General features: G+C 34.2%; 1 protein-coding gene across 8 annotated transcripts in view; it reads right to left on the reverse strand.

Annotated features, from left to right (window-relative positions):
• Positions 1–4806: 4806 nt before the first annotated feature.
• Positions 4807–17121, reverse strand: part of FERRY3 (FERRY endosomal RAB5 effector complex subunit 3) — a 40247-nt gene continuing 27932 nt past the window's right edge. For 7 of the 8 annotated variants that reach the window (XM_079142993.1, XM_079142996.1, XM_079142992.1 and 4 more), the window contains 4 exons: positions 14905–15107; positions 6548–6605; positions 5920–5987; positions 4807–5394 (listed from right to left, as the gene is read on the reverse strand). In XM_079142993.1, coding sequence (XP_078999119.1) covers positions 5302–5394; positions 5920–5987; positions 6548–6605; positions 14905–15107 — 422 coding nt within the window. In that variant the 3' untranslated portion in view covers positions 4807–5301. Of the gene's footprint in view, positions 5395–5919; positions 6121–6547; positions 6606–14904; positions 15108–17121 lie in introns of those variants that run through there. The other variant, XM_079142995.1, reaches the window with a different exon arrangement.

Raw genomic sequence — 17121 nt, forward strand, 5'->3', positions numbered from 1 at the left:
GACCTATTGAGAGTGACAAGGGCTCTCAGAGGATACCCACTCGATGCCAGAGAGAGGCAGGGCTAAGCAGGCTGCTCTCAATGGACTCAGCATCTCTTTTGGTCCAGCACATTGCTGGTGTGTCTACTTTGATTTCCATGGCACTTTGCGTATGCTTTATTCTGCACTGATTGTATACCCTTAGTCTATGTTGCTGATATTGTGAGTTACCATGTGTTCTCTTCCCAACTCAATTAGGCTATAAATTCCTTGAGGTCATAATGTTTTGAGTGACTTAGTATCCCTACTATCTAATGAGAGGAAGGAAGAAAAAGAGAAAGGTCAGACAGGAAGGAAGAAAGGAAGGAAGGGGAGACAGGAAGGAATGAAGTAAGGAAGGATAATAGCAGCAAATATTTATAGAATGACTATATGCCAGGTAGTGTGTACTTTCTTATTTAATCCTTCCAACTACTCAGTGAGGTAGATCCTATTATTAATTTTTCCTAGCTTACCAATCAGAAAACATGCTTAGGAGGGTTAGGTAATATGCCCAATGTAACAAGTCACAGTGAATAAATTGGAGAGCCAGCATTTGAACCAGCCTTGTTTAACTCTAGGGAGTATGCTCCTGACCTTTGCTGCTATACTGTTGCTTAGAGTAGAGACATTTGAGCACAGATGAACTGATAATAGGAAGCCAGGATTCATTACAAAGAAAAAAAAAAAAAAAAGAAGAGAAAGTTAGAAAGCAGGGAAGAAAGAGAGAGGAGGGGGGAGGCCTATGACATTTTCCTTCAGTCTGCTTTCTTCCTGCAAGCATCACACCTAACCTGTGACAGACAGTGCAGCTCTGTTTCATCTTTAGAAAGAATCTACTTGCTTTTTTAAAATAATGTGTTCCAGGTTCCATTCTCCATATGCCAAAGATATCTGCAGATAGTTCTTATGCTCTCTTACCTGTGAAAGAAGACATATACAGATGATCTCATTTTTAACAGTAGTTATGTTCTATAAAGTTGCTATGAACACTGAATTAGTGAATTCTAAACTTATGGGACAATACAGAGAGTTTAGATTCCTGCAAGCCTCTGGCCACATTCTCATCAGTCGACAATCACATTACCTTATCTTATGCATGTTTCTGTTTAAAGACACCTTGTTCAATATACATTTTGATTCATTAACATTGAACTCTTGAATTACAGCATTATATTGAATACCCAGATGACACGTATTTCCTCCATAATGTACATAGAGCCTTGCTGCACTTGGGAACAGTAAGATAGCACCTCAGCACTAACTATGCTGGGGCTTAGGGGGTACTTTACATAGACAATACCAGCAAAGAGTACAAAAATGCAGAACACTTGCCACTAAATAGACCATGGAAAGAACATTTGTTTACAGTATGAGAGCTGAAGCAAGATGGCAAAGTTTCCCCATATGAACTGGGAAGGTGTGTGTTGAATGACTCAAATTTTCTGCCAATCTGTGAATGTTTGCTAATGACCCTGAAAGTGCATTTCATTCTGCTGGAAATTTACCACACATACCTGACTTGGATTTGATGAAACTATTGCTTTTGTAAATTCCTTTATTAGATAAAACTAAATTTTAGGAAGCGGGTGAATTAAAAAATGTGGAATCTGCAATTAATGAGAATTGATTGTGTGTCATGAAGTTCAGTCGAATCTTCATTTGGGTGTATCAGGAAGCGTTTTCCTGTGAGAAAACAGGAAAAGAACAGCACAAGGAATCTGCAGTATGTCATAATAATCTTCACTGTTGAACACGATGTCACAAGCACATGTTGGTCCTGCAGTGAATCTCAAGATTCATTCATCCATTCCCTAGTTTTAAGTGGGTTTTCATCTTGGTCATTAGATTGTCAGCATCACAGATGATGCCTGACAGTCTTCTTGCTTTACAAGTCTCATAGCTTTTGCATAACTTTGAGAGGCCAACTATCACTTAGCATTGTGTTCTTCTGCATGGAAGACACTGTTTACGCTTACTGTTGTTGAATGTGATCCTTAGGGTGAACTGGTCATTTATGTTGACTTTATCTCTACCTTCAGGTTTTAATATACTCACATGTACATACTTCTGTTTAAAGTCATGGTTCACAACTTAGAGTTCCTGGAATTAGTGGTGTTTTAAGATGTCATCGAGTTATTTAAATGATCTTTCAAAAAATACATGTCACTTGGTTGAAATCCCACGAGTTAAATCAAATGTCAAGCTTTTGTCTTAGTTTTTGCAAATCTGCCTGGAATTATACAATAATTCTATGTGATAGTACTATGTATCACTTGTCAATCAGCTTATCTCCACAGATTTGCTCAAATAATTTCAATTGTTTGCTAAGTTTTCAAAGTATTTCAGAGAAATATGGGGAAGCTTATAAAAAGATTTCTGGATGGTAAGAGAATAGAAACATTACTAATTTAAATGGTTCTGAAGACATACTTTTTGCACAGATGGTAAAATAGTTTTATTATTTCAAATTTAGGATAATTATTTTTACACTGCTGTTAGTCCTTTTGAGCAATGCAGTCCAATTTTATCTAAATGGGAAAAATGAAGTCACAGAAAAGCAACTATTTTCAACAAGAAACCAACACAGCTCCAGTCTCTAAGCTTTGTTTATTCTTTCTACACAGCTCTGTGGATTCTTGTTAGGGCCTCTAAAATAGGAATGTCTTCATGGATTCATCTTTCCTTAGTGAAACATTTGCTTCTTGTGAGAATTAGGCAGGCTCCAACTGAAATGACATAAATGATGGCATGTGCTGCGTCAACAAGAGATCTTCCAGTTCCCAGGCAATCAAGATTCTTTCTGTTGAAAATCTTTTTCATGTATTTCTTCCATTTTAGTCACACATGCTGGTACCATACTTCTAGATCGATGGCAAGGTTATAGTTTTACTTGGTTTGGTGTTTTGAGAGCAGACACAGGAGAGTGAAGGAAAGAACAATACAGAATGGAGGCCAGTACATACTTTTAAGGCCTTGAGAACACTGCCTGTCTTGGGAATAACCAACTATTTATACAAGTGGAAAACTCTGCTCATTGAGGTACCCGCCCTGCCACTCCAAAGACTCTTGAGTGTCTAACTCTTGAGAAGCTAACCAGCTTCTCTCAATATACTGGCCATTCATCATGGCTCCTATCTGCACTTATACCTAGAATGCTTGAATGCTTTTTCTATTCTCAGTCTGCTAAGGTACCTTTTTCAGATCTGTGGATCTTGAATGTCTTCCAAAGACCATGTGCTAAATGTCTGGCCTGTGGTGCTATTATAGGAGGTGGTGGGATCCTTAGGAGGTAGGTCCTAGTGGAAGGAAGTTAAGTCACTGGGGGCATGCCTTTGAAGGGGATTTTAGGACCCCCAGATCTTCCCATCTGTCTACTTTCTTTCAACTATGAAGTGGACAGTCCTGTTTGTCCACACATTCCTGCCATGATGTACTGTGTTACCAAAAGCCCAAAGCAACAGGGCCAAGTAACCATGGACTGAGACCTCTATATCCATGAGCCAAAATAAATCTTTCCTATTGCAAAGTTGATTACCTCAGGTGTCCTGACAGAGTGACAGAAAGAAGATCAGTACAACATCTTTATAAAGTGCCTGAAACTACTTCCCTTCAAGAAGCTCTCCAGGACACTCAGAAAAAGATCATAATCTTACCCTTTTTGGCCCAAATACAAAACTCTAGTCTTCCTTAATTACTGCCTAATTAAATCCCCACCATTTAAATGCATATGAGTGGTATTTGAAATTACATATTTGCCATCAGCTTGGTGTTTCCATCAATAGTATGTAATATCATAGGCATGATTTTCCAAAGCTTACTGCTTATGTATCTCTTATAACACAGTTCCAACTGAAAAAATGGATATTCAGTAAATATATCTTAATTTCACTGATCAAAAGTTGAAATTTCCAGTTTATAAGTAACTTAATAAAATAGCCTGGAGGTGACAGAGTTGGTTAGCAACATTTACCGAACTTCCAAGAATGAATGAATCTTTGCTCCTGTACATCAGTACAGGATGTGACCTTCAAGCTGTTGGTTGTAATCTTAGATTACAGAATTCTGTGGAAAGATTCTTAACGTCTCTTTTTGAATGCCTTTTATTTGATCCCACTATACCCACCTCCATCTTGATTTAAGAACTAAAAGTCTCTGATATCCACCTATTCACTCCTAGTTATAATGCTTTTGTTTCTATATTCAAGATATAACCCTTTATCAGGGCACCAAAGACCCTCCATTTCATTCCATTGGCCACTTGCAATATTCACACAACTTGGGTTTGATGAAACTACAGCTTTTGTAAATGTCTGCATGCTTTTGTTTAATGTAGTCATGGTAAAATTGTTACAGATGAGATAGATGACATACAGTGTGGAAGAAAGACCATGGAAGAGGATGGGCATCAGTAAGAAATAGGGATACTTTTATCTGCAAAGAAAATAAGGGGTAGAGGAATGGGTAAGAAAGCTGAGAATGCAGGAAGAACAGAAAAAATAAAAATAATTCCTCATTCTTTGATTGTCACAATATTGTCACAGTGTTGCTGAGCACTAAAATCCTGCCAGGTGCTGGTTTGGACTAACTTTACATCAGGCTGGCAAAAAAGAACACTATTTTCCCAGCCCATGAAATGTTATTAATAGACAAGGGCAAGGTCACAGAGGGAAGATGAGACAGAGGTAAAGAATTCAAAGCCTTTTCTGACTCTTAACTTATACAACCTTAGAAAGAGTAGATTAAAAGCAAGGCTTTGAGGCAAGACAATTTAAAAGAATACGCACATATTTCTCATATATTTGTATTTCTACAGAAATATTTCCACAAGGAACCCATACTTGAAATGCATATTTCACTGCTTTTTAATTTTGATTTGGCAAGTAAAGTAATTATGGTTTGTACCTGGTATGTAATTCAAGCCTTCTGGGAAAGTCAAAGGTCTCCACAAAAAATGTACTCAACAGATTCCCATAGCAAATGTTTGTGATAAAAAGGAAGTATTAACTTACTAACATTCAATTTAGGACATAAAAGTAGAAAAAGGATGATATTCTTTCATAAAAAGACATAAAGAATGAATGTTTCATTTAGGGGCTGATCACTAGTCTGTTCAGTATACAAATTTTTGGAATGTTTCACAGACGTATATCATGATTTCATTTGTGGCTTAGGTTGCAGGTTCTCTTTCTGGACATCTTTTGCTTGACAGGATTCCAGCATAGTTCAAGTTCCTGGAGAGTTTAACAATCCGCTTCTGCCAGTGTGTCCATCTATAAGGGTTTAGTGCTTGGATGTCAGAGTGAGTGTTGATGAAACTCGGAAGATCTGAGGGAGCATGTTACTAAGTTGATAAAACATTTCTTCAGAAATACTCTGCAAAAGGTAAAAAAAAAAAAAACACAAAAAGTTTGTGTTCATAACTGATTTAATTGTACAGTTATGGACTGGGCTGTTTTTCTGACTCTACCCTCTGAGAACCTGTGTTGTTTCTGTTAAATAATAAGTCTGATTACTAGAAAACCCTCTTGGTAACACTAGTATAATCTGTAATACAATGCCACTAATTTTTCTAAGTTCTATTCAGAATCATTCTCAGTTCATGCCCTTATGTACAAACCCTTCAGAGTCTGTATGACATAAATGTAGAAATAAATGAGGGACAGGTAAGTCAAGTTTGGTTTTGGGGGTTAAATAAAATATCTCTTGAATAGTAAATGTTGACATCTTTGACAATAATCTAAGTGCCTTTATGGCATCCAAATGCTACTCCCCTTTAAAAATAGGAAGCTGTTAGCTTTTTGTTATATTTATGACTTTTAAGGCTACCTACTTCACCATATATGTGAGGAATATTATAAAGGAGATTAAACTGGGGTGAGATCTATTCAGATAACATACCTGTGGTACAAGAAACTGCACAGTCCTAGAAATTCCTCCATCCCATGAAGCCATTTCCATCATGAAACCTAAAATAGACAATAGGCTTTGCTGTTTTGGCCTTCCAGTCTCCCAGGTACTTGTTGAGATAAGCTGAATTTCACTGTGGAGCTTCCTGTCTTGACTTTTTAGGTAGACACCTGTCTATGGGAAAGGATAACCCTAAAAGACAGATAAAGTTCTGCAATCCCTAATTCTCCATGTCAGAGAGGTTTAACACAGTTTTGTTAACATGCTCTAACATGATTTCTCAAGTCCTAGTTGGCCCCCATACAAGGAAGCTAAAACAGACTAAGTTTAAACATATGGCTCAATTTAAAAAAAAATTTTTTTAAGGCAGTAGAGAACAAGTTAGAATTCGAACAAAATGTAAATAACATTCAAATATTCTTGTATTTCAGGAGGACTGGGGATTTATTTTGTGACTGGAAAAATATAAATTACAAGGTCTCTTAAGAAATATTTGATTAACTACTTAAAAAAGGCATCAGACAACAGAGGTAACTTTTACATCCTTTCTTTCGGGTTGCTTTGCTTTCGACATTTGGGAAGAAATATAGTTGGTTGTTAAATGTGAGATTCTGCTCACCTTTGACACACTTAAACACAAGTTCTGCTCTCCTTAAGCACCAGGGTATAGTCATTTCCTAAAAACAGAAACAAAACAAATCATTTGTTTTTAACAGAAATTTGTAAAATTAAAAACACAGGCAGATTCTTATTTGTCTATAATGTTGAGTGTTCATGTTGTGAATAGATTCAGACAATTATTTGCTAATCCCAACTGAATTTTTTTCTGGTTTTTAGGAATAGAATTTCTTCTAGTTGTTAGATGATACCTGAGAAAGGCAAATTAATTTAACAAGCCTAGCAAACATGATTTGTAAAATGAAATATCCTTAAAACTTTCATGATTAAATTTTAAAGATAACTATGATGCAAAAATTCCACAACTACTCTTAATGTCTGCATAAATTATTACTAAATGGATAAATAATTATTAAATTGTATGCTATTTGCATAAACAATGAAATAAAAAAATTTATTATGTAACAATATGTAATTGCAGAAGTAATGGAAATAAACAAAGAGAGTATCCCAGCTACTTAATGAACCAAATCCATTTATTTTCTATTTTGCTTTCTAATCTTTGTCCAAATGCACATCTGAATCCCAGGGTCAGACTACAACCAGTACATTTTATAATTTTCCACCATGTGATTAGTGAGCATGCCATTTTAAATTCTATTTCTTTTTACTGTACCAGAATTATTTAATTATGTTGCAAGTATTCATAATTATAACTATAAAACATGTTTATTATTTCATTACGATGATTCTCAAACTTTTGGGGTCTCAGATGTTTAACACTTTAAAAAATGACTAAGAACTCCAATAAGCCTTTGTTTATGTGAATTATTCATTGTATTAGAAATTAAAACATATATATAAAAATATTGATTTAGTTTAACAACAATGATAAATCCATTTAGTGTTAGCATAAATAACATTAAAACAAACTGTATTTTCCAAAACAAAAAAATTTAGTGAGAAGAGTAGTAATGTGTTCTTTAGACACAATGATCAACTATTTTAGGATCCATGTCTCTTAATTCTTGTATCTCAAGGCTTTGTGTATCTGTTTTTATGTTTGGTTGTTTCTGCTGATTCTCACTCATGGTGTCTCATTTTCCTTAAGGGCCTACTTATGTTAAACATTTTATTCAAGAATTATATGTTGGTAAAGACAGAGAGAAAACTCAAATTATTAAAATTCATGGTGAAAAAGAATTACCATGATGGATACTACTGAAATACAGAAGATAATTAGAAACTATATTGAAAATTTAAATACAAATTGAAAATTTCAAATAAAATAGAAAAACTTGAAGACTTCAACAAATTCTAGAGACATATGATCTACCCAAACTGATGCAGGAGGGCATACACAATTTAAACAGATCAATTTCAAGCAATGAACTAGAAGATGCCTACCAACCAAGAAAAGCCCAGGACCAGACCAGTTCTCAGCCTAGTTATATAAGACCTTCAAAGAACTATTAGCATCAATACTCCTCAAATTACTCCAAGAAATAGAAAAGGAGGGAACCCTTCCAAACTTATTCTATCAGGGTAGTGTCACCCTTATACCAAAACCAGACAAAGACACATCAAGGGAAAAAAAAAACTTCAGACCAATATCCCTGATGAACACAGATGCAAAAATTCTCAATAAAATTCTGGCAAACTGCATACAAAAACATATTTAAAACACAGTGTACTACAATCAAGTGGGGTTCATCCTTGGAATGCAAGGTTGGTTTAACATACAGAAATCAATAAATGTAATACATCATGTCAGTAGATTTAAAGACAAGAATCATACGATTATCTCAATAGATGCAGAAAAAGCATTTGACAAAATACAGCACCTCTTCATGTTCAAAATACTAGAAATACTAGGGATAGTAGGAACATACCTCAACATTGTAAAAGCTATCTATGCTAAAGCCCATGGCCAACATCATTCTAAATGGAGAAAAATTGAAAGCATTCCCTCTAAAAATTGGAATAAGACAGTGATGCCCTCTTTCACCACTTCTACTCAACATCATCCTTGAAACTCTAGCCAGAGCAATTAGACAGACAAAAGAAATTAAAGGGATACGAATCAGAAAAGATGAACTCAAGTTGTCACTATTTGCTGATGACATGATTCTATATTTAGAGGATCCAAAAAGTCCACTGGAAAACTTCTAGAACTAATAAATGAATTCAACAATGTAACAAGATATAAAATCCATAAGTATAAATCTAATGCATTTCTATTCATAAGTAATGAATCTACTGCAAGAGAAATCAGGAAAACTACTCCATTCGCAATAGCCTTGACAAAAATAAAATACTTGGGAATCAATCTAACAAAAGAGGTAAAATACTTTTACAATGAAAACTACAGAACACTAAAGAAAGAAACTGAAGAAGACTTTAGATGATGGAAAGATCTCCCATGCTCTTGGATAGGCAGAATTAATATTGTCAAAATGGTCATACTACCAAAAGCACTATACAGATTTAATGCAATTCCTATTAAAATCTCAATGACATTCTTCACAGAAATAGAAAAAGCAATCATGAAATTAATTTGGAAAAATAAGAGACTCAGAATAGCCAAGGTAATTCTTAGTAAGAAGAGTGAAGCAAGAGGCATCACACTACCAGACCTTAAACAAACAAACAAAAAAAGGCTGGTACCAGCACCAAAATAGACATGTAGACCAATGGTACAAAATAGAGGACACAGAGACAGACCCACATAAATACAGTTATCTCATACTAGACAAAGGTACCAAAAATATACATTAGAGAAAAGATAGTCTATTCAACAAGTAGTACTGGGAAAAGTGGAAATCCATATGTAACTAAATGAAATTAAACCTCTATCTCTCGCCCTGTACAAAAATCAACTCAAAGTGAATCAAAGACTTAGGCCCTAGAACAGAAACCCTGCACCTAATAGAAGAAAAAGTAGGTCCATACCTTCATCATGTCAGCTTAGGACCTGACTTCCTTAACAAGATTCCTAAAGCACAAGAAGTAAAATTAAGAACCCATAAATGGGATGGATTCAAACTAGAAAGATTCTTATCAGCAAAGGAAACAATCAATAATGTGAAAAGAGAGCCTACAGAATAGGAAAAAAATCTTTACCACACGCACCTCAGAGCACTAATCTCCAGGATTTAAAAAGAACTCAAAAACTTAACACCAAAACCCCAAATAACCCAATCAATAAATGGGCTAAGGAACTGAAGAGACATTTCACAGAAGAAGAAATACAATCGATCAACAAACATATGAAAAAATGTTCATCATCTCTTGCAATTAGAGAAATGCAAATCAAAACTAAGATTTCATTTCACTCCAGTTAGAATGGCAATTATCAAGAATAAAAGCAATAAGCATTGACAAGGATGTGGGGAAAAAGGTACACTCATACATTGTTGTTGAAATTGCAGATTGGTGCAACCACTTTGGAAACCAGTATGGAGATTCCTCAGAAAACTTGGAATGGAATCATTTGACCCAGCTATCCCACTCCTTGGCCTATACACAAAGGACTTAAAATCAGCATACTACAGTGACACAGCCACATCAATGTTTATAGCATCTCAATTCACAATAGCTAAACTATGGAACCAACCTACATGCCCTTCAACAGATGAATGGATAAAGAAAATATGGTACATATACACAATGGAATATTACTGAGCCTTAAAGAGGAATGAAATTATGGCATCTGCAAGTATATGGATGGAACTAGAAAATATCATGCTAAGTGAAGTAAGCCAATCCCCAAAATCTAAAAGCTGAATGTTTTCAATGATAAGTGGATGCTGATCCATAGTGGGGGGCTGAGTAGAAAAGAATGGAGGAATTTGGATTATGGAGAGGGGAGTGAGGGGAGGAGTTGGGCAGTGAGGATGGGAAGGATGGAAGAATGAGATGGACATTATTACCCTATACACATGTATGAAAAAAAATTTTAATTGAAAAATGAATTGAAAGAACTGTTGAAATCTGTTCATAAAATCTGTTGTTAACTATTTAATCACATTTGAAATTCACTATTTTAAAATTTTTTAGCCTTTTCATATTGTTTGATTCATTGCTCAAAATTAAATATTAAAATAAGCACAAAAGAGGAGGAAAAAAAAGTAAATTTAGTGTTCCTAATTTGAAAAAAAAAAAGAATTATTATGTTGGAATAAATACTAAGATATAACTGAGTATTAGCATTACTTTAAAACATTACTCTAAACTAAAATGTTTTGAAATACCACAGTAATAATCAGAATCAAGGAATTATTATTATACATATAATTTTAAGTCATTATATATGAGACACATACACACATAATATAGATATATATAAAGCATTATTGACAGTAATGGTCTTATAATTCATTATTAGTTTATTGACACCTTTGAATAATTTCAGTAATTACTTGACTAAGGTTGAGTCTAAGTACTACTCACATGAGGACAGTTAATGTGAGTTAATAAGCACAGAGCTTTGAAAACCAACAATAAAATTGATATTATTCAAATGCATTAAACTTAGGACAATATAGAGATGAAAGATTACAGCACAAATTAGAAAAGGGATGGTAGATGGAGAAGAAAATAACCAACTCATCACTTGTCCAAAGATCATCAAATTTTATCCATTAATAATATGCTTTCTCATGTTCTATATTTGTGTGATTAATAGTATGGTTTATAACAAGTACCTATGAGATAAATGAAGAACTTCACACGCTTGAAATGATGTGAATTAATGACAAAGTTTTATCGATGCAATTTGGAGAATATGACAAAATAAAATAATGGTAGGACACTAGTGTAGCTTTGAAGTGACAGATTACATTATAAAATCAATTTCATTTTCAGATGACATATGATTTCATATGAGCTTTACTTTAACTTAATGCTGATTTGCAGTGTTAGGAATCTGAAAGAAAACGCTAGACTGCAGCGTGTACATGCATATAAAACACACACACATTCACTTGAGTTGTTTTTGAATCTTTCATATGCCTATAAAGAGACTCTACCCCAAGCTTAAGGTAGATGCTTGACAGTTTTTTTGTCCTTTTAGTCTCCGATTAAAATCAGAACCTAAAAAGAATGACTTTGGATATCTGGAAAAGGCTAAATGGTAAGCTTTAGAAGTCAATAAGGTCATGACAGGACATGATTTATCAGATGTCATCATAGGATGTAGCCAGCAGTTTTATAAGGAGCTTGCTTCTTGAAACAAAGCTTACTATATATTGCACAGTAGGTAGAATTTAGAACCAGCTAATGGTATATGAAGTTTTTGTTCATGCATTGTAGGTAATGGCAAAGTGACTATATCTTAGTGACATGTCTGAAAGAATGCATTGTGAAAGAAATATACTGAAGAAGCTGCGTGGGTCATGTGAAACACCAAGTTTGGAACTGGAGCAGAAATTTGGCCCCAACAGTTATGTTTTAGGCGATAAGTGGAAACTGCACATAGAATCAATTCTAAATCCATGAAACAAATTAAAATCTCAATTCTGAGACAATACCTTCTATTATCTAAAGTTAATGGCCATATGTTTATTCTCAACTCGAATCTTTGGTTTAAGGTAAGGCTGAACTGTGGAGTTAGTAGGTATTTTAAAGTCTTCATTGTACATCTCTGAAGTCAGATATGAGAATTATTTTCTGAGTTTATTCTAACGGGGAACAGTTCAAGATTGTTTCTTCCTTCTCAGGTATGTGCCTATGAGATACCTGAAACACCTGTATTAATCAGTTTTATAGTCATTATCAGAAGGTGAAAGTCTGGATAATTTCTTATTTTCCACATTAAAAAAACACCAGTGTAGGTATAATCATTTTACAAAACTATTTGGCTGTTTCTATCAAAGAAAAATACATATGTAGCCTGAGAGTTAAATAATTCCATAATTCCAGCTTAAGTGCCATTCCCAAAAGAAGTCAAAACATATGTACTAGAATGTTCATAACAATACCAGTCATGATAACAAAAATCCAAACACTACCCAAATGCTCATAAACAGCAGAATGGTTTATAATTGTGGTCTACTCACATAATGGAATAATATGAAACATCAAAAAAGAACAATTCATAACCAAACACAATAATCTGGATAGCTCACAGACATAATATCAAATGAAAGAAATCAGATACAAAATAAACCACAAAAACAAGTCTAACCCATCCATATTTTTTTGAGATGAAAAGATGGTTGCCCTGTGGAGGGAGAGTTTTAAGTAAGAGAATATGAGGGTGGTTTCTGGGTGCTGGTAATGTTCTGGTTACATGCTTGCTCAGTTTGTGAAAATCTGAACTGAATCTTAAGTATTATCAGTATTGCAATAAAAACAAAATCTTCAGCAATAACAATTACAGAACTAAAATCCTTAAGCTCCAAATTATTCCTCAAGCTAGTAGTATACCCAAAAAAGTCAGGAACTCAGAATTTCTTACTTGTAGACTCATTCCACATCTATTAGATTACATTGATATTAATATGGCAGTATTTTCAGATCACAAATATCTACAGAGATGAAACTGGTTTGTCTTTCTTCTTTGTAAACTGCAGGTAATTTTGATTTCCACTTTATCTATCATAGGACATGGACTGTTTCAGACCTTATCATTACGTTACATACACTAACATGTAGTAACTGGGTATCTAGCTATTCTGTTTGAGAAAAATACCACCTGAAAATGCTTTGGGATCCTTGTAATGTCATCTGAGTTTATAGGATAAACTTCTTGACCTTGAATGGATATTTAAATACAACAAATGGAAGGATCATGGCTCAATATACTTTTGTGAATTAAATTGGACACTTTAGAAACAAACTTAATGTTCTGCAGCTGGCAGTCCCAATTTAAAACATGTAACTTTTGTGACATTGTGGGAGAGGGAATGCTAGTAGTATCAGATGTCTGGAAGTAAATCTGAACTTAGTGACTTTTGGAAACACTGTTTTTGAGGTTGTTTCCCACCTACATATAACCATTTTTATAAACTGGTTAACCAGGACTCCAGCTGCAGGAATATTTGAATGTTTCCTTGTGGCAAGAATTCATCATAAAGTTTGTTACTCCCCAAAGACCGTTTTATAGATGGGCTTGTTAGTGATGACAATTTAACAATAGCTAAAAATTCATGATGGAAGTACAACTTTATAAAGTTACATTGAGAATAGAAAAACATGTTTGTCCATCTCTCCTGATGCCATATTAGGTATGAGTGAGGTGACGGAAGTGGAATGAGAAGTGAGGAAGTCTACTGCAGCCTCCACAGGATGGTGTCAGAATCCTCTTCACCAAAGCAATAATGTATATGGTGAAGAACCACCAGACTAGACTATAAATGAGAAATAAATATAACATCCTGTCTTAGATGGAACTGGTTATCTTTAAATTATATTAAATTATAGCATTTAATATAGAATTTTAAATAAAGCCTTTGTAATATAATGAGTCTAAGTGGGATCTTAATCTAAAATGTTAAAAAATTACATCTTTTATATTATATTCTGTAATATTGCATTTCCACTTATTTACTTACTAGTAACATTCAACAATCAAGATAAAATTTCCTTATTAAAATTTACAATCTGTACTTAATAGTCATCAATTTTGCTTTTTTAAACTCTCCTCAAAATAAGCAAGCACAGAGTTGCTGACATGGGCCCTCATCACCAGGTTGAGAGCTGACCTTCCCAGGACTCATAGCTTTCTTTGGGCTTAAGGTTCCTTTCTTCCTCCAGACTATCTGAAGTTGAATTTTGGTCTTTGTATTATTTCCAAACTTAGCCCTCTTTTTTTTTTTTTTATGTGGGTAAAGGAAGAAAGGAGAGGAGAAACAGAATTTTTAAAACAAAAAGAGATTTTTAAAATTGAAAATGTCTCCCTGTGCAGTGGTACACAACTATAATCTGAGCTACTTGAGAAGCTGAGGCAGGGGGACTACAAGTTCATCCTGGAGAAAATGTTAACCTGAGGCTGACTTCTTGTCATCTAGCATCTCTTTCCACTTACTATTAGTCTACTCAGAGAGTACGAACTCATTTTAATATTGGCTTAAACCAAATTTAAATATGGAAGTAAATCTATTGCTAATTAAGGCAAAAGTGGAGGAGAAGAAGGAAATGGAGTAGGAAAGGAGGAGGATAGGAAAACGTTATAATTCTCTAAACATAAATGGTTGTGTTAGTTGCTGTTTTATGTCAGTCAATTCGATTAGCTTGATAGCAAATGTAAAGGTCTATTAGTTTAAAAAAAAGGAGGGGTCTTTTAAAACATAAAGTAGATTATTAAAAATATGAATATGTATCATATTCACTGAAAAGATTTTTCTATCTGCTTACCTCTGACATATCATGTACCAGCAACAGAGGAATGCTTATTGTTGTGATGTCATGGGTACAGCAAACCTTGAGTATATTTCGAAGTCCCATAATGGCAGGATCACGAGCAGTGATATTTCCCGATTTCACATTGTCATCCACACAAAGATGGAAAGCAACATGGATTTCTGAGAGATTAGAATGTCGTGTTATGTAAAATTCCCCTGTGAACAACAGATATAATCATGATTTTCAAATACATAAATCACATTCATCAATGGGCATTAAAAATAATTACAATGAGCAGTTCATGTGTTGAGCTATTTGGGGAATATCAGGAACCTATGTGGGGCTCATGAAGCTACTTAATTCTTGGAAAGGAAGAAATAAAAATAAGAGATAACTGCCAATTTTTCAAGAGGATCATAAACTGGTATGAAGTGACCACCAAGTAATAGGTAAATCAAATGAGTATTTATCATCTTTAGTTTGATGTAAATGCTTAACTCATTAAGTCCTAAGTTTTCAATTCAGTGAACATAATAAGTATTCAAACATTATTTCAAAGTTACCATAAGTGGAATATTTGTTGCTCAGTTTAAGTTTGTATACATGTCTCATATCTGGGACAATGGGACAAAACATTTTAAAATGTCAAACTTAATATGTAAAAATATGTTACTTGATTACCTGCTTTCTTCACACCTTAAGTCTACTTTCCCTCATCTCAATTTATGGGATGAGTCTCTGTTCATTAGTTGCTCAAGTCAGAAACACAGAATTTGTCCATAATTCCTTTTTTTCATTCAATGCCTATCCCTCAATTCACTACCAGCTATTTCCAGGTTTCTCTCTCAAAAATATCCCAAATCTGAGCATTCTACTTTTATTGCTAACACCCTAGCAGTTCATGTTACTATCATCTCTCATCTAGATTTCTGTAATATTCTCTTATTTGATCTCTTTGCGCCTGTTCTTGCCGAACTATAAACCATTTCTTTACCACAGTCAGAGTGATTTAAGTACAAATTGTATAAAACAACAACAACAAAAGAAAACCTCATCAGCTTTTATTTTCTATAGGTTCTGTCAATATAAGTAAATAACACATAAAACATAAAAAATGTGTTTTGACATACATATATACCTGGAAGTCCTGATATGTCCTTCAAGGAAAGATTTGCTCATGTCTATCCTTTTACATTAACCCTTGCCCTCACAAATTTGGCTTATGCTTGTATTAAAGTCATTATCCAAGGGTTTTACTTTTAAAGATATAGTATATTTATATTTAAAAGTACTTAAGATACTTTGGCACTATGCTTAATATTTCTAGTTACTAGTGTATATAAGTTGTATTCATAGATGCCTCTCATAGTCCTCAGGAAAAGGTCTTTTTCTTTTTCTTTTTTTTTAATTTGAACAAGATATTAGATAAACAGAAAAAGGAATCAAAGGAGGGACAGAAACACCAAAACAAAATGAACAAAGAGAAAGTAAAAAGAAAATTAGTGAGGAATAGAGTAACTATGACTTCCCAGGAAGGCACTGAAAGACATAGGCTACTTATCAGAAACCTAGTGAACCGTATGAGACAGTATCATTCTGGGCCCAATGAAGAGTGGTACCTCCTTAACTCCTACTATGAATTCAAATGATGAATGTCACAGCATTAAATATAGGCTTTGGTCCAGCAATGAGGTAGGATGACTTAGTGGACAAGTCAGGTGCTCCTAATCCCCAATCTGGCACTGCTTTGTTCGACCTTAAATGACTTCCCTCTTGGTCTCATTTCACCCATTAATAAAATGGGGGCCAGTCTTTGAGCTGGCAGTACTAACCAAATGAATATGATATAGGAGAAAAAAGACTAAACTGGATGTTAAAGAGATCTGTTTTTAAGCACTTTTTGGGTGAGTAATCTTGGGAAAATAAATTCAATTTATTATCTTATACCCTGTGTATGAAATATGAAGAATAGTGACTCACTGCCTTCCTTTCAAGGTTGTTGTAAGAACTTGATGATTTAAAATATAAAAACTTTAAGCTACTACATAAATTTACAAATATATAAGTAAAACTGTTTCCTTCACAATTTAAAAATCTTAAATGATTTAGAATTAGCTCTTTTTTCCACCTGTAAATATCTTGGTTGTGTAGGCATCCTTTACCTAAATGGAAACTCTGTACTATTAGGACATCTAACTCAATAATTTAGTAATCCTTTTCTACTCAGCC

The sequence above is a fragment of the Sciurus vulgaris genome (genome assembly GCF_902686455.1).
Source record: "Sciurus vulgaris genome assembly, chromosome: 5".
In the NCBI taxonomy this organism is placed as follows: Eukaryota; Metazoa; Chordata; class Mammalia; order Rodentia; family Sciuridae; genus Sciurus; species Sciurus vulgaris.